Raw genomic sequence first — 26,681 nt, 5'->3', positions numbered from 1 at the left:
CTGTAATCTAACGTGATCACTGTAATGCTGCACCGCCCTCTACTGGCTGTTCAGAGAAGTATTCAATCTGTCAGCACTTTTTTTACTGCATTTCTGTGGGATAGTGGAAAATCACATTACTGCTGTAATTTCCCCAAATTAACTGATTTTTAGGATTAAGAGAATAATAGTACTGCCAAATTAAACAAAAATTGAAAGCAAAATCCCTTAAATCAACTTAAAGTAAAAAAACTGTTGACAATTGTATACAGCTGGTAAACAAATACATGAACAAGAAACCATATTCACTTCAATGAATAAAAAGAAAAGACAACATTTGATAATATTTAACTTTCACTGTTTATTTCTTATAGTTCTTTATATCACAAAAAAGCCTTTAAAATGCAGACTAGGATCTGTATTTAAACTGTACACAGAGGCAAGGCACTATACAGCTTCAGTTTACAAAAAACAAACATATTTTTGTCACTCAGTTCTTCTTTGATGCGATACGAGACTGGAAACATCATTTTTATTCATTTATTATCATTTTAAACTCACTAAAACTTGGAAAACTATTTAAAAATACAGTGTCAACATAAATAATGTGTGATGCACAGATTACAGAAGAGAAGAGGCGACATCCTGTGTTAATGAAAATAAGCCATGATGATAATAATGCAATGTGGGCACATAATGGAAGCAGAAAGTACAGCCCAGTCTAATATGAAGTGTGCTGAACAGGTTGATAGGCCTGCTCACAACATGGCTTACTGTGAGAGCACGCCTGCATATACATATGGACATAGTGTACATTTACTAGAACATTTAAAGTACTCATATTAACAAACACAATTCCACTCAAAGGACCGTACACTTATAAGATGCTCCCAACCTTCTCATTCCTTCTACTGCTTCTTGTCCGTCCTCAGATTGAGCTCAGGAGAGGCTCGTCCCTCACGCCGTAGTGTCTGCTCAATCAATCTAGAAAAATCCCTTTGCTTTCTTCACATTCACCTGTTTCCAGCCAGGCAAACACCTGTACTCCTCTCTGGTCATCTCCAGGGCTTTCTGTAGGAACAACCATGTACACAATTTGGGAGGAAACCTCAGTATTGTACAATAATTAGGCAAGAGCTTTTGATTTAGCATTTAAAGAAACATTGGAATGAAAATCTTATCACCGAAATGTTTGCTCTCACCTCAAAGTCCTCCTCAGACAGGTAGACCTCCAGATGAAGAGGGTCTACACCTTCAGGCAACGGTCTAGCCAGTAAATCCACCAGAGGGTATGTGGTTTGACAAAACCTGGCCAACACGTCCTCCACCAGAATAATCTGATCATACACCTCTGCTTCCTAATAAAACACAGGCACAGAAGGTACGGTCAACACTCCTGTTCCTTGAAAAATACAGGGAAAGCGTAGTGAGATGTTTCCCATCCAGAGGGAGACGGTTGATCCAAAACTTACTACAGGAAGCTGAAAGGGTATACCAATATCTTAAGGTAACAAGAGCGACCTAATCTAAGTTCTGCTCCAGTTTAATATGGGTCCAAACACACCCTTTCAGTGATCTCAGCGATGTCCTCTCTGTGCTCCCAGTAGGGGAACATGTTGGTGAAGGTGAGAGGCTCCAGTCCGGCATGGATCAGATACGACCTGGGAGGTTTTCTCTCATTCTTCTCTGTGAACAAAAAGGCACAAAGGGTTTTTCATCGAGAGAACATTACATTTCATCAATAAACACTTAACGAAACCCACTAATCATCCGAATAAACACTTGACAATCCCACAGCACATACAGGAGAATCTTGTGGAATACCTCTACAGTACTGCAGCACCATCTCCATTGCACATTTCCTGTCAGAGTCCCAACGGATTCGGGCTGAGCCGGTGCTTTCACTGTCTTGAGGCCACCAGCCCTGCCAAAGGTAAACCTCATGGTGGTTATCGACCAGGAACAGAGCTTAAAGTAGGGGAGAGAAACAAGATGGTGGTCACAAGTAAACACGACTTTGTAAATCTTCAGAGACGCTTCCTGAGAGCTCCTTCTGAACGCTTCGGTCTGATTGTGTTACGTTTGCAAAGACTCTCTGCTTTTAATCTCTTAAGTACAAAGGAAAACGTTAAATGGTTACCTTTAAGTTCCTATATATTTACTTTACAGTGTGTGTGTGTGTGTGTGTGTATACCTGGCTGAGAAGCTGTATAGAGGTCCTCTTGAAGGAAGGGCATCGAGTTAACCTGCCCTGCGTCTCTGGCTAGGTAGAGGAACTCCACGGCTGCAAACTCACCTGAGCTGCTGCTCAGCTGGTACAGGTTTGGTGTGAAGTTAAACTTCCCTGGATCTGGAGGGGTTAAAGGTCAAAAACAAGACACATTACAAAATGGTGATGAACATGATGTTCCCTCATGGTGCTCACTTGGTTCACCCACCTTGTAGCATACAGTCGTACGCTTTCCTGTCTCTCCTCCCAAGTGCATCCCAAAATCCCGTCGGCTCTGCTCCCTCGTCACATTCTCGGATGGTCACCTTGCTGCTGCTGTGAAGGCCTATTTCAAGAGGACAACTGCAAAAGACAAAGATGTCTGGGTTGGAAGCTCTTCTTGGAACATCCATGCTGTAGAAAATGGAATGCTACTCAGGGCAAGCTGGACAGACTGCCTCATTGTTGGTCAGGAATGTAACATTTGCTTCAGCTGAATTCTTTAATACTTAGCAAACCTTTTCAACTCAAAACCAATACTTTTTTGGTGTTGAAATTAACGTGTCACTCACTGTTCTTTGATCTTGTTTGCAGTGGCTCGTCCCACCTCCTTTGTGTGGGCCTGAGACCTGCAGCCGTGCCACAGGTAGATAAGTGACTGGCTCGTACTGAGCAGCAGCATCGACACCCTGGATCGCAGGCTGCTGCAATGACAGGCTATCTCCAGCAGGTGGCCCTCCATCTCCATCTCCCCTCGCACACAATAGAGATGCCAGTCATCTGGAAAGAGAAGGATGCGAAGGGACGCATGCGTCAGACAGGAAGCATTTATCTCTATTGACTTTAATGGAAAGACAAATCTGGTCTCACTCACTCTCATTTGCCTCTTCCTCTCCTCTCTTCCCTGAGTGGATGACCATTCCTCCTTTGAAGCACTGCAGGAAACATGGAGGCTCCTTGCCCTGCTGGACCTGAACCTGTAGGAGCCGAGTAAACGGATAATGATCGATCGGCTTTCTGCACAGGAAAAACAAGAAGGCACGCACGCACACACACACACACACACACACTCCTATACCTGGGTACCACCTTCCTCATCCAGCTCCACTGTCATGAGTGCTGCTGTTCCTTTCTCGCTGACGGTGGAATTGCGGCCTTGCCAGAAGAAGTAGCAGCACCTGTCCTTCCCGGGCCCTGCTCTCTTCAGCTGCTCTGGATTCTGTCTTCTCCCAACTGATGGCAACAATTTCAAAGAGAACCATTCAAGGCCTATTAAAAGTAAAAGGCAACAACATAACCTGGCTCCTAGCAACCAATACTAACCTGCAATGCTGACCATGTACTTCCACTTCACTACATAGGTGTCGCCCTCGTGGAACTGTCCGATGCTCTGGTGTGGCAGGCGGCTGTAGTCGAACTCCAGGATGTGCCACACCTCCACCACCAGCGTGTTGATCTCGTAGCTACGCAGCTCGTCTCCTCCCACCCGACCGTATCCCCGTCCCACGTTGACCCCGTCCAGGACAGTGCAGGTGGGTGTCATTTTGTGGGGCAGCATCACGGAAGCGTTGTATGCGAGGGGTTGCTCCTGTGGGTGAAGAAGGTGAAGGGATGGAAAGTTGTAGGGGAGAGTGGGAAAATGGACACTTGTTGTGATACCCGGGCAATTTGACACTGACATTGTTTTTGTAAGTTATAGAAGTTAGCACGCCACAATTAAAGCTAAACATATATTTGACATCCCCCATATAGACCTGTGTTATGGTATAATGAGAGTCAATTCTTGTTTGGGTTTTATTACCTTATGATCATTGCTGTGGCTGTAGCCATTTTTGGTGGAACTGGGGTTTGTTCTTGACTCGCTCCAGTCCAAGAACTTCTCTTTAAACAGGGTGGTTTCATTGTGTTGAGTCAGTCTTCCAAACACTGCCCAATCAGGACGGCCCTGGCCTTTCCTACAGGTGAGGGGGACAAGTCAGGGACCGACAACAGTTTCAGTCCAGCTCTCCAGTTGCTGACATGCCCGTTTGTAATTGTGAACTCTAATGTAAACATTGGCTGCCGTGTGCAACTGTGTGTCTGTGCCCACATGTTCGTACTTAGGAATGAGAGGGTTGCACTCTCCAGGATCGAGCGGGTTGATGTCACAGTTTGTGTAATCAAAAGTGCCGTTCCACAGGTGCTTGGCCAATTGGAAGGCCACCTTCCTCTGTGCCAGAGTCACTTCCTTCCCATGCCATATGTACATCTCACTGCCAAAATCAAAAACCAAAACCTGGAAGGAAACCTCTGCGTTAAATGATAAGAATGCAGATTTTGATTAAAAAATTGCAACACTTTCAGCCAGTAGACGGGTAACTTAGGAGATCTGACCTCTTTGTGGTTGAGAAGGGAGCAACAAGGCATCTTCGCCCAATATTCATCATCTGGGACCAGCTTGTCTTCCATCAGGCGGTAAATACAGTTGGTCTCAACAATGGCACCCTCGTACAGCTCATCTTCATCTGGTGTTCCTGCCACTGAGAGGAAGTCACACGTTCTTAAGTCACACCAAGGGCTCTGCTAAAATCTCTGTCAGGTTGAAGGAATTGTATCGAGGTTTAATGTCAGGAAGACGGTAACCTTATATAAGTTGTTTGATCTTACATTGATAACTTGACTGCCCTCCCAGAATCTTCCAGAACTCGTTGGCTACATGGTTTGGAGTGTTGACGCCCTCCTCAATGACCTGGACAAAGTTAGCACGGCAACCTAAATCTCTCTTACTCTGGATGAAGTGGGCCAATTTTGCCGCCTACAAGAACCAAAGAGGAAAACACTATCAATGATAATTATGATATCGAGCAACAATAACAACACATTGATTGAACAGTTGAAAAGCGAAAAACTTCTAATCTATATAAGGGGAGGGCGCGAAAGAAATAGTTTGGGAACCACTGGTGTAAAGCATTCTCAAAGAAGACTGGCCTTGTTCTTCTCAATGATGTTGGCAAACTCTCCAGTCCAGATAAAGCAGTGGTGTGGAGTGATGAGCAGGAAACAATCACCGCTGTTCAAGGAGGACGCTCTGGGCTCCACCATTCTGGTCTGGACGTGCCGTCGGCCTGATGTAACACAGGCAGAGAAAAACCAAACATAGCTAGTCTTATTCGTGACAGTTCTGATGTCAGCATTCCGTTCATGATTTTAAGCTTAGGCTGTCACTTACAGTCAGATGGGGAAGTGGAAATACACCAAAATAAACCATCTCTCTCTCTCTCTCTCTCTCTCTCTCTCAGATACACCCTTTTGTGCCTGTTCATTTTACTGACCTTTGACCTGCAAGAGCATACGTTTCTTGTAAGGCACAGCGCTGTTGTTGGACATCTGCTTAGATACGTTGACGCTCCGAAGGTTGACGTTGCTGAAGTTCTCTTTGCTGGCGAGACCGGCCAGAGCCACGTCAGAGAATCCAGAGTTCTTACTCACTGCAGCGAAAAAGGACGGAGCCCAGAGAGAATGAGACAAACCTGAGAGAAATAATATGGAGAAGACTTCCAAAACGGCAATGAACCAAACTAATACCAGTTAATTATCCCTGCTTTAGCTGTTCATCCAACCTCACTCACTCTTTTCAGCCTTCATCCTTGTGCTCTCCAACAGGCCAATGTTGAGTCTCTGCTCGGTGTATTCATGCCTGATGTCCGTCCTGGCAGCTAATATCCTCAGAGGGTTCTTGGATGCCTGGACGTTACGCACCGGGCGCACCGCTCGCTTGTGCCGCACCATCTCTGAGGTAAGCCTAGGCAAGCGGGTCAGAGGTGAAGCACGAGAGGAGAACAGTGTAGCCTTAGTTCGAAAAGTAGCTTGAGCTTTGGAGAACTTACTTTGGCACCTGAGCACCGAAGATCGAATCAAAGTCATCATCTATCTCCACCGTCTTGGTGATGGTGGTGTGTTCCTCTACATGTCGGTAAAACTTGGAGAAGGTTTCATCTTCGAGGCTCATTACTTCCTTTACTTTCTCCTCTGTCACTGTGATGGTGGCTTCTGGCAGCCCAGACGCTGGAGGGTTTGTTAAAAATACACATTTAATTAGGTTTAGTATTTTATATAGGAAAATGTTTTTGAAACGAAAACTGAGCCAATTTGAAAGCATGAGTGTGTAGGCTGTGAAACAAAATGCCCCTGACCTTTGTTGAGCTTTCCAAGGAAGCACTCCAGTTTATCCAGCTTTTGGTCAGTCTCTAGGTTCAGGTCTGGTATGGTCCTGATCTCTGCAATCCAATTCATCACAGGCCGAACTTAACTATATGTACAATTTGTTACCAAAATGTGAATCTGGGTCAAGCAGAGGATATAAAAAACATTAGAGGTGTTCTAATGTGGTCAGAGATAAAAGCAGAATCCACAGAGTAAAACATAAATATGAGGAGAGAAGCTAGTGTGACAGAACTGACCTTCCTGAGGTTTGGAGATAGCTGGGCCGCTGTTCTTGGCTTTGAATGGAGCTGGAGCCTTGAGCACAGAGGGGGATGCCAGCCCTGACACACACACGCATACTTTCAAATGACTCAATAAGCACAACACACATTACCTTACATTGCATTAAGTGCAAATGCTCATAAAGGCTTTAAATGAAGACATGCCCTCTGACCTTTCTTCATCATGCGTGCAGCCACAGTGAACTGCATGGAGTCGTTGGAGGCTCCCTTGCCGTTGGTCTTCCAGGTCTCCTCTTTGGCTACTATCAGCTGTTTCCTTTCTTGGATGGACATGTGAGCGTCAGTCTGCTGCCATTCCATCTCGCCCTCAGTGACTTCCTGTGCAAAGACAGGCAGCACAACAGAAGGTTACAATGACAAATGAGGAAGAAAAGGAGGTGAAATTCATCCTCTGGTTCAGTGCATATTTGGTATGGGTCAGGTTCAAAATTTCAGACATTCAGAAGACATGGTCCACACCTTCTTCTTGATGCTCTGCTCCACCTCATACAACGTAGTGTGGCGTTCAACCACCGCCACCGTTGCCACATCCTGCTTATTGATCCTGTTCCTCCAGCTCTCTTCTCCTCTCTTCTTCAGCAAAGCCACTCTAAAGAGAAAGGCAGTGAGGTAAATAAGGCATGTGATGTAAGATAGACAGGCACTTTTTCTGAAATTAGAAGTTTATTTCATTGAGGGCGAGAAAATTATTCAAACTCTCAAAATCGTAATGGTGGGCCACACGTGGGACCACACACACACACCACACAAAGCTCACCTCTCTTTAATGGACATGTGCCTAGCAGTTACGTCCATCAGCTCATCCCCGTCTTTGTCAGGCCGAACCAGACTGGCAGTTTGTTTGCTGCAGTCCATGTGTGTGTCCAGAACTGCAGGCTGACGCTCACTCTTAGGCAAGCCAGACTCTTTGTTGGACAGAGTGGACCCCAACAGTTCTGTTAGACACACACAGAGCAGAGAATGAAAGATAAATATGGTTGATTTGATATAGGGTATTGGCAGTATAGATAGTCACCACACAGGCAAATCTCACATTAAGATCTGAAACATCTGAAAAAAGCTCTATATAATATTGCTTGCCAGAGATCTGCCTGGCTCCATCTCCTCTCCTTCTGGCCAGCAGCTCCTCCTCCCTTCTATCTCTTCCAGTGTAGGGCTGGGGCAGTGCAATCTGCCTGGCTGCTCCGTCTGGAGAGAGCAGCTTTCTCTTTACCCCTCCCAAATCACCTTCTTCTCCCCGAGGCATGTCTTTGTAAGGCTGGCTTTGCCGGTCTGCCTTTCGAACCCCCTGCGGACTCCAGGTTGGACCCAGTGCCGGCTGTGTCAAAGGGCTGGGGTTGCGAGGGGGGATAGACCAATCGGCGTTGGTAGGAGCAGGTTCAACCCGTGCTGCTTCCCTGGTCATGTGAGTGTTTCCTCTATGGCCAGGGTGGACTGAGCCTCCTGTTCTCCGAGTAGGAGAGCATGATGAGGAGGTGACGTACACAGCCTGGTGGCCTGCTCCGTTCTGAAGCTGTTTGAGAGAGAGAAAGAAAGTCCAGTGTGAAATCTTCTCTTCTACTTCAAAGAAATACAAGGCCTTTCATTCATACTGGCCCTGACCTCACACCTTGATGTATACAGAGTGAGAAGGCAACATAACAAAAAGGTGTCATATTTGTGTTGGATCACACGCTAGATGGGAAAACCCCTCTAAACAATATTTGGGAGTGAACGCAGCGTTGGAAATAGACACTGCTTAGACTTCTATAAATATAAGTGGATATTTATCATTCTAAAACTGATATTTTATGTTTTTCAAGAACTGTTTAGAAATAGATCTACTACTAGTGCTACTGCTATTCATCTGCTTATTCTGCATATGATCATGGTTCTTCCTCTACCTGTTCCATGTCCCCCAGTGTGATGGGCTGGGTCTGGTAGCGGCTGTTGCTCCTGCGTTGGTGTGCAGCTCCTCTGGTGCGGGTAGATCTGGTGAGAGGCTGAGCCAACTGATTGAATAGAGCCATCTTTTCTGCCAGGCTGAGGGTGAAACGGTCAGGTTCTTCCTGACATTGGCTCTGGTTTTGTTTTTGGTCATTGCCCTCAATTGGGAAGACCTGCTTCTTGTACTCCTTGGCGTCATGCATCTGCTGGGCTTCATGTGCCTGTTCACGGGCTATAATGCTCTCCTGTGACGATGCCTTCACCGTTTGTGGCACATGAGTAGGAATCCTGCAGAGTAGTCAGGGACAGAGTCAAACATACAGGTGAAAGAAAACACACAGGAAAACAAAAGGTGACTTTCAGATGATTAAGAAAAGGGAAATGAATCATGAGCACTTGTAAACCTACGTGGCAGCGATGACCACCTCTTCGGTTGTGACTGGCTGAGTCCTGGATCTGTCCTGCGTCCGTCTTAATCTCCTGTCTACTGCTGCATTCCGGGAGCGAGGTTTTGGAGCTACGCCATCAATGCTCCTCTCTAATTCCTACAGTGGAATGTCAAAGAAATCCAATAAAATGTTGTATATCATCCAGCTGACATTACAGGAGTAGTTATGAAGTGAGAACTGTTGAAAAATGGGCTTCACAAATTAAAATAAGGGTTTTTTGGATTGAACGTAAGGATGGGTTTTGATGAATTTGAATAGCTTAGCTATATTACATTAGCACTTAGCACTTCTTTACTAGATACTATGTACCACAGTGCTTTAAAGTAGCTGTAGTTAAGCCTCTTATTAAAAAAACCTACACTTGATCCAGGCATTTGGACGAACTCAGAGGCATTTATCTAATCTTCCCTTTCTCAAACCCGGGACTTACCCTGAAGAGAGAGCGCTTGGCTGCTACACTCAGCTTGGCACGTTCATCGAGCTTCTCTTCATCAGCTGCAGAGGGAGAGGGATTAAAAATATGACATTTCCTGGATGATGTCTTCTCTGGAGCAGAAGATTGTGAAAGAAGTTTAAAAGAACTATAAAAGTATAAGCAAGATATTTGAGTCATTCCGCTGCTACCCCGATATTTCCTCTATTTCTTTATGACTTCCTGTTTATGACACCACTTAATATAAGTCTACAACCATGATTGGAAACATATACTGTATGTATATGTACACTTCTTACCTTCAGAGGAAGCAAAGTCTGAACTCACACAGGACCTTCAGAAGTGGAGAAAGATGTGGAGTATCAGTAAAAGCTCAGACTCATGTAGAAATAGAAAAAGGATACGAATCAAGACCACTCACCCCTGCCTGCTTAGAATGTTCTGGGCCTGTTGCATGACAAATAAGTCCCCAGGAGACACTGCATGCGAGGGGAGAGATGACTGCCTGCTCATCTTGGGTGAGTTGGGTGGCCCTCCAGTAACTGAATGTCTTGCAGGTACCTTTGCTGACGGGGGCAATGTTACATCCATGGGTGAGGAAGAGGACGGCCGCTCAGGAGAAAAAGCCTGCTGCTGCTGCCGAGCCCTGCGCTGATTTTCTAGGTTCATCAACTGCTCCCGTTCAGGAAATGATTCCACCCTGAATTGGGCCAGCTCATCCCCAATCTGGGTATGGCTGTGCTGAGGAATGGAGGATCCAGTGCTTGGGCTAGGAGCAGAGGTGTAGGCACTTAGGAAGATGCTTTCTTGCCCCATCAGCTCCCCTCTGTTCCTCCTTGCTGAGCTATCTGTCTCCTTCTGGGGGCAAGTATAGCCCAAGGAATAGTCATTGTCTGGCTCCTGATCCAAGGAGATGCCATATCTTTCAGCCAGCTGACGCCGCCGCTCAGCCTTGTAGCGGGAAATGCGCTCAGCCCTGGATTCCAAGTCTGGGACAGTGGTGGTGGATCCCAAACTGTAGACAGGTTCTGTGTGGATGGAGGACTGCGATTCAGGCTGGCATCGATCAGTAGACTGCGGCTCTGGGGCAACCAGCTGCATTTCATTGCTTTCTAATCTCTCCATGCCATACCACTGGAATGTAACTAAAGGGCAGAGGGAGATCATAAGTCAGTCATTCCTATAGAAACGCAAATTGGACACAAACATGAATACATCATACCAGAAGACCAGTGACAATGGCCATGACTAAATCTGTAGACCATCCATCATGTATATGTATGCATCAACTTAAATTAACTGAATTTAAAATAATGATATTCAGGGCTTTGTAACTAAAAATCCATCAACACCAACAAACATCGGTCCAGTTGCCGTATAACTCTGACCACCACAAAGCTCACAGGGATCAGCGGCTCTTGTATATCTTGGTGTGTCCTCCTCCAGAAGCCGGTTGACCACCAGGTTAGAAAGTTGAGCTGTATGCACATCGCCCTGTATTCCCTCCAGCCGCCGAGAAATACGCTCCTTCCTACAAACCACCGAAGCAGAGTAGGTGACAACTTCAGATGTTATCCTCTTGAACACGATCATTTCACTACCACTAGCCCACAAATTCGATATAACCATCATAAGTCTCTCACCTGTTCATCTCCCAATCGTTTGCACTTGTACCAATTCCTTCAAATCGTTTCCTCAATTCAGAGACTGCAAGAACGACACATAAAAACACAAAACAACTGTTATGGATCAATAAACTGAAAAGACTTTACTGTCACTGTTGTACGTTTTAACCTTATTTTAGAATGCTGATGTGAATCCCCCCTGGTAGAGAAGCTGTTTTGCACAATTACAAAACAGAGGGCGTCCGTCCAAGGCTTCAAAAAATCCTGAGACACATCTGCAAGAAATCAAAAGTAAAACTCTTACTCACCTTTGGGGAGATTGGCAGGGAGACCCACATCTATATCCTTGGAGGCTTTGGCTGGATTGTCATTCTCATCAAATAAGAATTCTTTCTGGAAGCTGAAAGAAGCAGGAAAAATAACTACTTTAAAAAGGGGTAAGCAGGGTTTGATTAATCAGAAGCAATTTTAAGAGGCTCAATGAAAGTCATCTGGAATTTGTACATAATCAGAGGGACATCAAAATCATTGAAAGATATGCTGCTAGTGGCTTTATCGCTTTTTAACTTGTAATCGCAACTGTTTAACCTCACAAATCTTACCTCACAGCTCTCTTCTGTAACAATCTGGCATTGCCAAGTTTGACGGGGGTCTCACTCCCAAGTCCTATGGCCAGAAAAAGACAAACACATTGTATAGAATACTGTGTATATATTACTAGTTACTTCTGCTATTGTGTTCTGTTGAGTTTTCTAAAAGTGAGCTGTCTGAGCCTATCAACTTGCTTATCAGCACAGTCTCTCTTCTGATGGCAAGTTTGCCTTCTGACTCCAGAAGAATTGATAGAGTCAGATGAAGCATATGTCAGCCTTCATCAGCCCCCTCATCTTCAACCCCACGACCAAAACCAACCTACTCAATGACTCAAGTTGTAACCAAGGACTTAATGAGAGTCTTATGGTGTAAAACAGATGGGGAACCACAAATTAGGTGAGGTCACAGCCAACAGACAGACATTAGTAGCGGTAACAAAGCAAGCTGTCAATAAGCCAATTATGTTCTCAGCACAAATAACAATGGGCCTCATTCACCAACTTCAAACTCATCATCAAGTGCTCTGATTGGTCAGGCTAAAACCAAAACACATACAATTTTTTCAGACCACTTGAACCGTGAAGTCAGCCGGATGGTAATAAATTTTCCTCCAATATTTTATCCAATCAGAATCAAGAACACAGCTGTGAGGTGTAATATCTTTGCAGATCTACGCAGCAAAGGGCATTGATGGAAGCAACCTAGAAAACAGGTTGTGCATTGCGCATTGTGATGTCTGTTCGCATCTCAAGCTTATACAATGTCTTGAACAACTCTTAAATCAAGTTCAATTTCTTGGCTCTCATCACCTTCGACAATGAACATTAGGGGCCGATTTGTCTAAGATTCTTCCAAGTCCAATTTCTAAATTCTAACCGCCTAACAGTGGTGGACCTCATCAACAACAATGCTGAGTTGAACTACAGGGAGAAGGTCTAGCACCAGGCAGGGTGGTGCACCAACAACCTGGCTGTGAGAGCAAGTAACTGTGGAGGCCAGAAATAGCACCGTGCAAGACTAAGAGTCCCCTATCTGTGATGCGTTGCATGGCGCTGGAGGCTACAGCTGCAGGGCAAGGATATCTGGTTGGAAAACAGGTTAGATAGGAGGAGGGGGGGGGGGGTCTACAGTTTCCTGACTGCAAACTCCCAGGAGGTCAAGATTCAGTCAGCAACACAAACCAAGTACCTGTCCCAAGTACCTGTCCCCCCCACTCCCAGACGGAGCTTCTAATCTCAGGTCTGGCCCAAACCTCCCAGACCCAGGATGATTCTCTTACCTTGGCTGCAAAACATGGTGCGACTCTGGTAATTTGATATCCATGGACTCCGGTACATTTTGGCAACAAAAGCAAAAAAAAGGAAAATAGAGTCTAAGTATAAACAAAGCAGAGAGAATGGGGGTTGTGGGAGATGATAAAGACAAAAAAGCAGTTTGTCAATGCACTAGGACAAATGGAGGGGAAGAGGGAGAGAAGTGTGACAGAGACAGAGAGAGCGAGAGAGCGAGTGATGATCCACGTCCTCGCCGCAGTGCTGATAGAAGCAGAGGTGGTCTGGAGCCAACGGAGCAGTGCTTGCAGAGCTGCCCTTTCTTAGATCCACTATTCTATCTCTGGTTCCTAATCACGAGGCTAAACTGTGCCCACTTCAACATCCAGGGCTAAAAGCTGCTCAGCACAGGCTAAGCTCATTAGCCAGGGCAATTAGAAACCATCCCGACTACAGTACAAAGTGTCCCACATTCTGCAGGATGAGGCAGCACGAGGAAAGGAAAAAAGTGTTTGTGTGTGAGAGAGAAGAGAGTTACGAGCTCCCAAGAGACTGCTGCCCGCCCTTGGCTCACACTCCTGGGTGCGATGCCAAAGAAACCGGTGCAGAACATCAGAAAGGAGGGGAGGAAATGGAAATAAGATGAGCAGAGGAAGAGTAGGAAGCTACAATGACCCTCTCAGCCAGATGAGAAATTCCATCATCTCTCAGTGAGGACAAAAAAAAGAAAACATAGGCAGGGAGGGAGAGATACGGAAGTACAGAAGGCGGGGGTAGCAAAGGTGAGTTAAAGAAAGAGGAACAATATGAGAGAAGGAATTGAAGCTCAATTGAATTAAAACTGTGAGCTCTGTTGTGGCGGCTGACAAAGAATGCAACCATTATGCTCACTGTGTTATTCCTAGAAGAACTGAAAGAGGAGCGAGAGGAAGAGAAATGGGTTGATTGACAGTCTGCACTTCTTTTAACAAAGTCATAAAACGTCAGTATGTGGTTGTCCCTAGATTGATATTCTGTGTGAGGCATGGGGAAAAGGGCGTGTACAAACTCATTCCATCAATGCGATTATACTGAAATCGACGGGTACACAGACATACCACAGTCTATACATCCATGTGTTGATGACATGCTTATCAATCTACTGATTTTGGACTGCAGAGACTCTGGCACAGAACCCAAGCGCTGCCTTTTAGTATCTGCTCAAAGACCTGACCGCCATCTTATCTCCCAGCAGCACACACAGCAAAACATGTCACCGCCAAACACATTGACTCCAACACAAACCAGGCCCAGAGGATGGAAGCAATCACAAATGACGACGACTCAATGGCTGCAGAATGTAGCAGGAAAGATATTAGAACGACTGACAACACTGGGAATATGCTGTTTTACAAAGAAACAGACACATGGAGAAAAAGAGCAATACACACTCATCCCCCACTGATGCTGTATGAAAAGACAAGAGCATGAAACATGTGGAAGTGACAGCAGCCTTCTCTAAAATCTCTGGCTCCTCTGTCCACACTAACAGATTTATTCTCTCTGGAGGATGTTGGATGGACTGCCTAAATTGATTTCTTTGTCTTCAAATGTAGTGCTGATGAGACATTTATAAATAATTTATTTTTGCATGGTTTCACTCTGATGCCATGGTAACCAAGCCCACCCAAACCACAAAAATCAGACAACAGAAACTAACAAATCAAAACCACAAAGCGCACACAACAACTGCTCTCCATGTTCTCCAACTATGTGAGATGGAATTTCATTTCATCACCAACACTGAACCATGAGCAGCCACTGAGCATCTGCTTCCAATAGCTGTCAGCATCCTCCTCCTCCACCTCTTCCTCCTCCTCCAAGGGTTGCTGGGACAGGCAGTGGCCCCATCAGACCCATTTCAAGCCAGGAGCCCCAGCTCCCCTGATTGAGGCCCTCCCCAAAGATGATGTAACACCCAACAGGCTTATGTAACTAATCTCTGCTGGCAGTTTTCTCTTCTGAAATAATGAAGGTGAACACCCTGACAACAAAACACTGGACTGTAGCTCAGTGTGCACATTCACGCCCATCCCACCCTGACACACAGCAAAACTCAAAACTCGGATCATTCGGATAATAGAAGGTATTTATCAATATGACATGAAATTGATACATCAAAGCCAATTTTGTATTACAAATGCAATCTTCGGGGCTTCTCTTCCATCCTTCAGAGACATTGCACACACACGCTACCCGACCAGGGCCCAGAACATCAGGAAGGACCCCACCCACCCACCCACACCACGTTCTGTTCTCCCTGCTACCCTCTGGGATGAGGTTTTGCAGCATCAGGAGCAGAACACCCAGATACTGCAACAGCTTCTTACCTCAAACCATCAGACTCCTAAACTCAAAATGACTAAAAATACCCACCACACCGCACTGTCACCAGGACAAACACCCCCCTCACCTCCCAGCAACCCCTCCCCCTACTAAGACTTCAGGACCCTTTGAATGAGGTGCTTCAACAGCTGAACAATCGTGCTCGCACCCCTCCTTTACTAGTCTCGACCTACAAAGCAAAGAGGGAAAGACTGACGAAAGATAATAAAAGCTTGAAGGAAAGAAAGTGTCTCGCTCGGAATAAAAACACAGATAAGCCTAGAACATGGCTTTATCTGACGGAGACAACTCAAAGACCAGCAAGCATCCTAGACCGACCAGGAACTTGGTTATTATTTCAGAGTGAAAAATAAAAATCGCCTCTATAACTGAATAAACAGTCAGCAGGGACTGAAAGCAAAACCTTCCTCTGCCTAGCAGCTGTGTGTGTGTGTGTGTGTGTGTGTGTGTGTGTGTGTGTGTGTGTGTTTGTGTGTTTATTGTCACATTATTGTGAAGAAAGTTTCATAAGTAAATTATCAAGAGCATCAATGTAGCCAAAACACAGTCAAGTTACATTATTGTTGTTGTTCGCATTTGAAATGTGTAAATAACAAATCTTCATGTGAACAATCATTCTTTTAACTGTTCTAGATGAGGTGATGTAAAAAAGAGCAGATTGATTATTATTGGGCCTCTTCAACTTCAAAAAATACAATCATGAAAAACAATAATATATCTTCCATGACGCTCAAATCTACATAACATTATCATTAAATAACATGATCCCTTACAATAACCAAATAAGTCTTTAAAGGTTAAACGACAATCTCTCACAAAGTTTCAAGATGTAAGAAGAGCTGAAACAGTAGTGTAAGCATTAGAGGTATTAAATTACCGTTTACAGCTTTCAACCCTAACTTTCCTAAAGATTTTGACGTTTCTAGCTGAAATAAAGCGGAAAAAGGTAGGCCACAGAAATTGTAGAACAATGTTTATGTTGTGTTTTATGTTTATTTATATTAGGTTAATGAAAGTAGTTTTTTAAACTCGCGATTTATCACAAATTAAACTGGCATCCATTTGTTGAAGGTTGAAAGTTAAAGTATTTTCAGAACTCACATGAAAACAACAAAAGAGTCTGAATCAAACATCACAAAACCGTCAGGCTCAATATAACATTATTACCAAAAAGTTATCGTTTTACCGCGATTGCGTTGACAAACTTGAGTCAAGTCGCGTCAACTTTGCTTCTATAGTCCATTATCAGAGATAACGTCGCAGAGAGCTTTATTGGCCCACAGCATCAGGAACATTCCCGAGCCGCTGCTTAAACCGTCTTGTGCTCCAGCTGCACCAAAGAAACAACTCGACAAATGTTTCATTCCTTCTGTACAGTTAGGAAACTCGACCAATCTGTATTTAGATGCATGGACAATAGAAACTCACCGAACTTTCCTGTAAAGACACGTATTGAGAAGACGGGATGAGACAGACTGTCCGCAGAGACACACAGCAGCCACGGGACCGTGAACACGCTCTCACTGTAAAGGCTTTCACCTCTGTCTGACATGTCACACCCAATAACACAACAACATCCGACATTTATTTCAAAATAAAACTCGCGTCTCGTACTGACTACATACATTAATTAAATCATAAATAAAGATTAATATCTACAACTACGTCCGCAAAACGACAATGACATAAATTCTCCTCTGGCAATACTAGCAAGTTTGTTTTGTGATGTGTAGTCTATGATTATGAGTTATACATTATACCGTTGTTGCTGTACTTGAATCGATACATTAAGTGTGTGTTTTAATATAATCACATGAACCTATAGTTGCAGTATTTCAATACATTTATAAATTTTTTCACATTGATCTATTTCATGTTAATCGAAAACATAATAAAATAGAAATACTCAAGTCTAGTCTTCAGATTTGGTGGACATTATTTGTGGAACCAGGCTATTATAGTGAAATTAGCAATGAATACTTACTTTATACAACTGTTGTGTGGGAGTGTAAATGTGAGCACGAGTGAACAACACCCACACAGGGTTCTGTCATGCTTCAATTTTGAAGGTTATACTGAATTGGTGTTGCTCTAAACTCTGTGATCTAGCTTGATTCCTATCTTCTGCCTGAATCTAAAGGAGTAGTATCGCAATTTTTTAATTATTTCTCCTCTATTACGTGTCTCCTCTATTACATTACATCAGATTACCCTGAGCACACGGGGTATCTCTCTATGAAGTATTAGTAAATTGTAAATCATATATGTGATATGTTTAACACAGCAATAAAGCCAGTCGTCTATTGGCACACCACTTCTTCTTCTATACAGTGCATTTACTAATATCAAAGTCGAAATGATTCAGAATTATACCCAAATATTTGCAAGATAGATAGATAGATAGATAGATAGATAGATAGATATAAACTTTATTGATTCCAAACTGAGAAATTGTTCAAAGGGTTGAGTTCATCAGACATCAAAGTTTCTGTCCCTGCTTAATAATTTAAATCTTTTAAAATTAAAACTTATTTGACGAGACTGGTTGATTTAGATTGTACTAGTCTTGACTATTGGCTGCTTCCGTGCACAGTGGCAATACATCCAGTAGGGGGCAGTAATGTGAGATTTAGCACCCAGTCTGCCTGATAAACTGTGAATGAAGAAGACGGTCACCGAGGCAACACCAACATTGTCTGGAATTGCTGTACGTTTCCACTCAGGTAAATCAATCTATTTAACACTCTTATGGTCGGAGATTCAAGTGACTTGTATGGTGTTGAAAATAGCTGAGAAAGAGTTCAGTCATTACACAGGTTTCTGTTTTAGTTAGCTGAATATGGTTTTTCCGAACACTTGCTAATAATAGCGTTTGCTAAATAAACCAGCTAACGGGTGCAACAGGTAAGGATAGCTAAACAACATGTCAAGTGTAATTCACGCTGCAAATGATAACTTGTGTTTATAGTATGCAGCTAACGCGGTGGAGTCGTACAAAACAAAAAAAGTGGCGTCTGGTGTCATAAATACAGTAGACGACACAGGAGCCAACACTTAGGAAACATTACGCTGACTTAAATTGTGCAACCGAACGCTATGTTAAACTTCCGCGACGTTTATGCTAGCTTGTTATGGTCAGCTACCTTTAGTGGCCATTGTCTGATATTGTCAATCGTGTGCGTGCATGCGTGCATGCGTGCTTAAGTAAATTATATATTGCAGACGAAAAAACAGTTACTTCCTTCTGTTATGTAAAAGAAGACGGGCAATTATTTTCCGGTTCTTATCAAAACAAAATAACGAGAAAACCAAATAACGAAACGTTTTCCGTTTTTTGCATTTCCAATTTCCGCTTAACAACATAAAAAAACAAATGTTTGGGTGTTTTACATAATTGTATCGTTTTCGTTTCAAAACAAAAACGAATGGACTAAATGAGGTTATAACGTGGTGAGCAGGGAAATAATATGTATTTTTAAGTAAGTGTTGGTATTAGCTTTAAAAAAAAAACAATGTCATTGAATTTTATAATCATCTCAAGCAAGCTTTCATCGCTCCAGTGTGACCTACTTACTTATTAAATTGCAAAGCTCAGAGTTATAAATCCCCAATGATAATGTTGTTTTTCTTAATTTGTTCACTTTGTGTTCAGGAGATTTGGTCGCCATGGCAAGTCAGCGACCTCCATCCAGTATGGGTCGACCAATGAGCCGTAGTGGATCTCTGATTCCTGGAATTGGAAGACCGCCGACAGCCTTTCGACCTCCTCCTACAGCTATACGACTTGGGACCGGGGTAAAATAGATTCTGATCCAAACAGATGCTTGGGTTTAAAACATGTCATGTGTTGACAGTATAGCACTAGTAGTAATGCCATTTCTGCTTTTACCTTCAAGATGGTTCCTGGGACAAGTGGTCATCCTGGTACGAGGGGGGGTGTGTCCATTACCACGCCTGGAGTCCTGTCAGCACAGATCATAGTGGCTGACAGGCCTGTCACCCAGCAGGGACTAAGTGGGATGAAGACTGGCATGAAAGGTAAAACGGAAGTGACATCACCTTCTGAGGTGGATTTGTAGATTGCCAGTCCTGAATGACATCACTTTCTCTGTCTCTCTCTCTCTCTCTCTCACTAACAGGACCTCAGAGACAGATCCTGGATAAATCCTACTATGTGGGCCTTCTCAGGTAGCACACATCGCTATTAGCACTACTGCCTCTTAACTGTATAACCTTATTTTAAAGTTCATACATAACATAGCCTTGTTTTTTTGTTGTCAGGGGTAAAATCAACGAATTGACCACAGAGACCAGCAAACTACACAAAGAGATAGACAACTTCAACCAGGAGAACTCTGTCTATCTCTCCTATGAGAAGAGGTAAATGTCTTTTACTCATTTGTGCTGAAAACCCTAATCAAATGAATTGTTCTCATCTTTCTGCCAGTATTACATTACATTACATTTCACATCATTTGAAATGCTAACTTCAGCACGTGTGCATGAAGTTATTGATGTAGTTAGAGTACGATACCGGCAAAATCAGATGAAGTGTTATACATCCACAGGATCAATAGGATTCTGCTGTTTTCCAAGAGGCGAGTTTGCCACTAAGGCATGTTCGTTTGTTGTACTGTGTCCTTAGAGCTGAAGGCCTGGCTGGAAACATTAAGGGTCTACAAGGACAGCTTGCTGACTACAACATGGTAACCAGCTGTAAACTTCACATTCTATCTCTATCATATGTAGAAGGTCAGAAACAAAAGCCAAACAGTTAGTAAAATGCACCGGCTAGTGTTTTGACCTACAGGGTGTCTTCAGACAATGAATACACTGCAGAGAAGTATCACTTGCTGCTACAGCCTCATGTTACTGTAATGAACACATCCTGTATGTTGAAACATTCCTGCACTTTAGTAAAAGGCTTGATGAATAGATTGATGTGTACGCAACATCATTTTGATTCATTCTGTGGTAACTTCTTTATTTTTATGTGTAGCTGGTGGACAAACTCAACACCAACATAGAGGTGGAGGACATCAACTACTACAACACCGTGAGTATTACATACATTCACACTCTCTTATATATTTGCAATAGTAGACTTATACTGGTACTCTATCCTAAGACATTTTCTGAAAACACAATGAAAATGTCTTCCTTCTTTCAGTTAAAAGCCCAGAATGACAGGGAAGCAGAGGGCATTGATGGTATCTTCACTGAAAGAAGAGGGTAAGTGCTTCCGGGAAATGTATAGTGATTCATTTCTCATGCTGACAATGATAGTTGTGTTTTTATTAATTTATTTTTGTTTTTATCAGATGAAACTGAAGACTATCAGGCTAAGAAATCTGCAAAAACTGATATATTGACATTATAGATTCTTGACAAACTGGCAAATTGTCCAGGTTATACCAAACCTCTCAAATGTAACTATCTGACATTTTAATATATGAATCCTCAATGTATCCCTCCTCCTCCTCCTCCTCCTCCTCTTCCTCCTCCTCCTCCTCCTCTTCCGCTACTCGCCTGTTGTCTTGCTGGTAGGTGAATGTCTGTTCTACGTCCAAATCGTGGTTCAAGGTTCCCCTTGCGTTTGCATATACAGTTCGGTCCACTTCCTCTTCATCATCTTCTTCGCAAAGTTGTCGGTGGCGGTAGTTGGAGAAGAGCATGTACCAGGACGGCCCTTTGATGGCACACATAATGAGCATGGAGGTGCTCAGTGCAATGGCTGCAACACATGCAGTAAACTTCCATGTGTTGCCAAGCACTGGTGTCAGGTCTGTATGGGGGTGGGAGGAGTGTATCAGTATTTAATATTTCTTAATGATATCCCCATGTGTAAACATTTCATGGGGATATGTAAACATGCAGAAATGTAAGCGGAACATCTCATTCTGACTTGAGTGAGGTCATTGTTGTTGATGACATAAGTGAGGCGCATATACAGTTTGTGTTCCCAGTGCCGTATCTTCACTCAACTTAGAAGAGGAAGAATGTCTATAACTCCATCATATTGACAGCAGTATAATAGAAATAGTAATTAGGAACTCGTAGTAGGAAGTCTATCCATAACACGGCCATAAGCATTTGAGCATAAGAGCCTCCAATCATAACCTCCTTCACCTCGCCTATACTCGAGTTTGAGTTTCATTATTATGACGTTCTATAACCAACCACCCTCAAAATCTTCAGACGCTTCAATTTTAATCACATTATTATTATCGTACCCTGGGAACATTGTGCTGTAAGCCTTCCTCTTACCTTTGTTGATGGTGTTGTTCAGGTTTTGTGTCATGACCTTTGACACACTGCTGGAACCCAAAAGTTGCAGTGTCTTCGAAGGTCCCTGTGGTGGATCTGGTGTGGAGGAGGTTGATGGGGATCGGTAACAGATAGTTGTTGTATCGAGAAGATAATGTCCAACCAGACTTTTTGGGGACCCGCATGTGACATTTGGTCCCACTGTCAAGGCAGAGCAGAATAACACTTAGCTCAACCTAAGCTACTAACCTAACCTACTCTTTCTTAGAACATTTCTATCTGGATAGGCATGTCAGCTATTAAAAGGAAAATTATGTTAGAATGTAAAACTATAAAAGAAGAAGAAGAAAGATTACCAAAAGTTGTTCCTGATGTTTTCATCTTTCCAATGCTGTTCCACAACTGACAGGAACAATTCCAGGGGTTTTCCTGCAGGTCCACTAAGCTCAGATGTTCCAGAATATTAGCGGTTATGCCGTCTAAAACCTCCAGATCGTTTGACCTCAGGTTCAGGACCTTAGTGGACCAGATGGGGATCACGTTTAGGAATGACTCATTTCACACATCTTCAAGGTTTGCATTTAGTTAGTGGAAAATGGAAAATATCTATCTAAACTTAAGATCTTCTCCACTAACATGTAACATCACCTGCAGTTTATTTAGCCCTCTAAATTGTTGTGAATGGAGTGTTGCCAGCAGGTTGTGGGACAAGTCCAACTTCATCAGGACCTCCAGGCCAGAGAACGCCTCCGGGTCCAGCCTGTAAGATAGCAGAGGAGAAACATTGGCAGTAGTAGTGAAACCAGTAAAGAAACATTAAACATGACAATATGGCAATCACTCTTTTAATATTTTGAAATGTAGTTTAGTGGTTGTATAGGTGCTTTGATTGTTACACGTTTTTGTTATTTACCTGGTAATTTTGTTCCTGGAGAGCGATAGCACGGTGAGATGCGGTACAACAGAGAAATATTTAGCTCCGATAGTTGTAACAAGGTTCCGGTCCAGGTGGACTTCTGTCAGATTGTGATAGGTTGCTAGGGCGAGCTGGTCCACCTCATTCAGGGTGATCTGGTTTCCCTTTACTATCAGCTCAGTAGTACAGACATTGCAGTCACTATTGGGAATGACTTGCAAAGACTTGTTGGTCAAGTTCTTAACCTGGTGATGAATAGATGGACAAGACAGAGAAATGTCTATAAATGTCTTTGGAATCAGTTCAGTTGGTATGGCAACAAAATAAATCAGTACAATCTCAAGACACACAAGAAACACAAGATGAAAAGTCTAATTGTGTTTTCTAGAGAGTACAGATTCTTTTCCATGGTTAGTCTCTCTGGCATGGACTAGCACATGAAAGCATTTCAGTCATGCATCCTAGATAAACAAAATATTCAAGAAGTAGTAGTTTTCCTACCAGTTCATTGTCGTCCTCAGCCGTTGCATTGTGTCCCAGCATATCCACTGTTGCTGACACAGTGATCCATAGTATTATGTAACAATAGTGCCACTTTGCCATAATGCTAAACCAAAAGTGAACAAACGGGGGGAAAAATGAGTGTAATGCTTTATCTCCAGAATACAAACAGCTTGACTTTCAAAACGTACGATACAAAACCAAGTACTCTATTTTCACCCCGTTACAAATGAGTACACTTCAACTTCCACTTTGCCCAGAGCTCTGAAAGGAAGACGAGGAAAAAGAGGGAGGCAATTCACAGAGAGATTCCCTCTCCTCAAACGGCCAGGGGTGCAATAGGCAGTTACAGGAGGGAAAGGAAATAATACAGCAACAAATACAGCAAAATATGAAACCAACCTTCTGTTTCACTTCTGTGTTATTGAATTATTATTAACATTCTTACCTGTTCTTCACCTTCAAGCTGCCAGTACAGGAAAAGACCTTTGTTCCTAGTTGTAAAAAGCTTGCCTAGACTCTTACTAGCTAAACATTGATGATATGACAAGCAGTCCTTCTTCCTTCTTTCGCTTACAAATCACATGGGCCTCTAACTTAATACCTACCTCAACTCAGTAAAGGGTGCGGAACAATATATGGCAGAACATCATAATGTGTGTGTTTACTTTGTTTGTGCTCTGTAGGAGAGAGGAGGCCATCAATTTGATCCAGGAGGAGATCAAGAGGGAAAGGCAAGTTGCTGATGAAGCTGTTCAGGCAATGCCAGCCGACAAGCAAGAGAAATACTTCTCCTTGACTGCAGCCAATGAAGACTTGTTACAGGTATTACTGTAGTATTGCAGACTCAAGCATGTTAGCATGAGCACATCTGGTAGTAATTTACGCTGTGTGTTTCTTAACTGGCCCTGTGTTTTTCTGTCTTGGCCTTGTCTTCTTCTTCTGTCATCAGGAACTGTCTGTTCATCAGGAAGAGCTGGACATCCTGCTGACCAGAAAGGATGTCTACAAAGCAGTGAGTTCTGAACAAGTGTGTGTGAGAAGTTCCCTCTGCAACTCCCTCCTTTGTCTGTCTTGATATGTTCTCTTCTGTGCAGGAGATGGCCCACTGTCAGATAAAGCAGGAGGTAGTGAGGCTTCATGTCACCTTGTCATCGCTGGAGATGAAGCGTGATGCCATGGAGGCTGAAGACAAGAGCCTGGGTTCCCCTCAGGAGGAGAGGGAGAAACTATTTAGACAGGTTAGTGTCAGAGCTAAAAGCTGCCTAAATATTGAATTCAATTCAATTCATCTTCATTTATATGGCGCCAAACCACAACAAATGGTATCTCAAGGCACTTTACATACAGAGCATTTAAAGATTGTTGAGATGCCGTTCTGTTTCCCAGGTTAAGGAGGACAACCAAGAGATCGCCAGTATGGAGAGGCAGTAAGTGTTTATATCAGGGCTTTCTTCCACATGTAGCAACAACAACAACTCTGACCTGTCTGACCACCATGACATTCACTATACGAGCTGACACCTTCATGTTATTCGCGCACAGGCTTGTAGAGGCACGGGAGAGGACCAATCAGATCACAGAGGAGATCAGGCAGCTTGAGAACGACACAGAGGAAGCTCATGGTAGGTAACACTGAAGAACTGTGGCCTGTAATGATATACTAAACTTCATGATTCAACTCAAATGTACAGGTTACAAGCTGCTTGCTTACATTCACATTTATTGAACACCTACACTAATCTTTGTATTGGTGATGCCTATAATGTCTAAATTCAATAGGTGACATCATTGCTCTGTTAACAGTTGCTTGTTTTCCTCTGTGTTAAGGAGAGTCTCAGCAAAAATACAAGGAGCTGAAGAGGAAAGAAGAAGAGATTGGGCGTGAGTTACCACAGACACAGTACAATACAACAATATGATGTCATAGCTATGGGTATGTACAGTGTGATGTACCTAACATAGACAAGGGTCCTTAAATGATTGTAATGTAGTCTTTCTTTCTTTCTTTCATTCAGGCTTTCTTGAGTTCTTTGATGATTCCAGGACTCAGGAGGAAGAGAGGATGAAACAGACTGAGGAAACCATCGTCTCTCTCCTGGAACACTGCAGTAGAGTGAGGAGGGGAGGGGGGAAAGAAGGATGATGAGAAGGATGGAGATTTATAGATGGAAGAAGAAAGTAAAAATGTATATATTGTGTGTGTGTGTGTGTGTGTGTCTGTGTGTTGTTTAGAACATGTCACGGCTTCGTCAGGTTGACACAGTGTCGGCCAGTGAGCTGAGGAGCATGCAAGAAGTGCTGGTCACCAAGGAGACGGAGGTGATCCAGTCAGAGAGCACTGCTAGGGGACTGACAACTGGTCAGTAATTAGCACACACACACACACACACACACACACACACACACACACACACATACACACAGCAGATCTGCTAAGCAACCCGTTTTCATCGTTCTGTCTCCTCCCAGAGTCGCAGCGTCTGCAGCAGGACCTGGAGAAGGTGCAGCAGCTGGAGGGGAAGATCACCGGTGAGCTCAGCACCCTGAAGGAGCGCGTCATCGCCATGGAGACCGAGCTGCACAACTACAGAGACCTGGACACCCTGAAGCACGCAGCCGACCAGAGGAAGACGGTAAGAAAACACCTGGCATGTGATTTATATTTCAAACATGTAGAAAGAAGAATAGTTCCTGATCATGACCTTATAAAGGTTTGAAGCAAATATATAGAATTGGTTGAGCTATTTTGTTTAACTTTGTCTTTGTGCTTTCACTGCAGAGACTGCAGGAGGACCGAGTATCACTGACTCAGGGCCAGGATTCATTCAGACAGCTGTTAGAGGAAATGAACCAGAAATATGAAGCTCTGAAGATCAAACTACAAGAGAATGAAACACACACTCAAGTCAGTACATACTACACACACACGTCACAACAGAACACTCATACATGATATATGAGCATGATATATAACCAAGGAGTATTGTGAGTATGATTATTTTGATATGTGTGTGTCTGTGTGTGTTCTGTTTTTTTTTTAGTTGGCTAACTTGGAGAGGAAGTGGCAACACGTGGAGCAGAACAACTTTGTAATGAAAGAGTGTATCCTTCATCCCTCTAATTCACAATCAGTAGCTATGTTTACGAAAGCACTTCTCACATTTGTGTAACAGCAGCACTGATGGTGTCAGAGGTTTAGGGGGCAATATTGTTGTGGTGTGTTGTAACTCGTTTCCTCTAAAGTACAGTTTTAAGGCGAGCATGCAGGAAGTTGTCCCTGTGACAGTAAATCAATTGTTCTGTTGTGAACCTTAACTCCAATGTCCATGTTAGTCATCGCCTCAAAGTCCAAGGAGAGTGACTACGCCACGGTAGCAAAGAATGTCGCTCAGCTAATGGCCCAATACAACAAGACCCTCATCGAAGCTCTGCAGAACAACAGGAGCTGAAGCACACACTCACACACATTTAGATGTGATCAGCAATGTCTGCTGTTGACTTCCGTTATAATAATAATAATAATAAGACCAGAAGACTGAACAATCCTTAATCTCTACTGTAGGAAAGAGACATTTTAATTTAATTGCAAACCATTCATCTTTTTTTCTTTAGATGTATTTTTTATTGTTTTTGCAGGTT

At 43.3% G+C, this 26,681-nt stretch overlaps 3 protein-coding genes across 3 annotated transcripts; 1 reads left to right on the top strand and 2 right to left on the bottom strand.

The window, feature by feature from the left end:
* Window positions 1–344: 344 nt before the first annotated feature.
* On the bottom strand, window positions 345–13,237 carry svila (supervillin a). Its single transcript, XM_076158353.1, is given in 33 exon segments — window positions 345–1,050; window positions 1,182–1,337; window positions 1,544–1,665; window positions 1,804–1,947; window positions 2,174–2,329; window positions 2,418–2,551; window positions 2,761–2,968; window positions 3,063–3,165; window positions 3,267–3,421; window positions 3,512–3,776; window positions 3,990–4,143; window positions 4,288–4,463; window positions 4,562–4,707; window positions 4,835–4,982; window positions 5,156–5,292; window positions 5,500–5,655; window positions 5,797–5,969; window positions 6,055–6,232; window positions 6,361–6,444; window positions 6,628–6,711; window positions 6,825–7,261; window positions 7,430–7,616; window positions 7,753–8,185; window positions 8,556–8,886; window positions 9,007–9,143; window positions 9,478–9,542; window positions 9,780–9,814; window positions 9,902–10,625; window positions 10,884–11,011; window positions 11,124–11,187; window positions 11,414–11,505; window positions 11,708–11,771; window positions 12,979–13,237. Coding segments are annotated over 33 exon segments (5,721 nt in total). The 5' UTR covers window positions 13,037–13,237; the 3' UTR covers window positions 345–963.
* Window positions 13,238–18,002: 4,765 nt separating this feature from the next.
* On the top strand, window positions 18,003–26,578 carry ift74 (intraflagellar transport 74). The gene is made up of 20 exons (XM_076158024.1): window positions 18,003–18,078; window positions 19,008–19,150; window positions 19,252–19,393; window positions 19,495–19,543; window positions 19,637–19,735; window positions 20,001–20,061; window positions 20,355–20,411; window positions 20,526–20,587; window positions 23,726–23,864; window positions 23,992–24,054; window positions 24,137–24,280; window positions 24,429–24,469; window positions 24,585–24,664; window positions 24,870–24,923; window positions 25,058–25,155; window positions 25,275–25,401; window positions 25,512–25,675; window positions 25,822–25,947; window positions 26,084–26,144; window positions 26,376–26,578. Exons 1-20 carry the CDS (start codon window positions 18,015–18,017, stop codon window positions 26,489–26,491), a joined length of 1,890 nt encoding a protein of 629 aa, XP_076014139.1. The 5' UTR covers window positions 18,003–18,014; the 3' UTR covers window positions 26,492–26,578.
* Window positions 20,673–23,188, bottom strand: LOC143006967 (leucine-rich repeat-containing protein 19-like). Its single transcript, XM_076158347.1, has 7 exons — window positions 23,040–23,188; window positions 22,536–22,783; window positions 22,266–22,382; window positions 21,894–22,067; window positions 21,660–21,718; window positions 20,885–21,140; window positions 20,673–20,706 (listed from the first exon to the last, which is right to left on the bottom strand). Exons 1-7 carry the CDS (start codon window positions 23,139–23,141, stop codon window positions 20,673–20,675), a joined length of 990 nt encoding a protein of 329 aa, XP_076014462.1. The 5' UTR covers window positions 23,142–23,188.
* Window positions 26,579–26,681: the final 103 nt, after the last annotated feature.

This window comes from Genypterus blacodes, unplaced genomic scaffold, assembly GCF_046128005.1.
Source record: "Genypterus blacodes isolate CSIRO-AG114 ecotype Tasmania unplaced genomic scaffold, CSIRO-AGI_Gbla_v1 ptg000076l_1, whole genome shotgun sequence".
NCBI lineage: Eukaryota > Metazoa > Chordata > Actinopteri > Ophidiiformes > Ophidiidae > Genypterus > Genypterus blacodes.
This window is presented reverse-complemented; position numbering and strand designations above follow the sequence as displayed.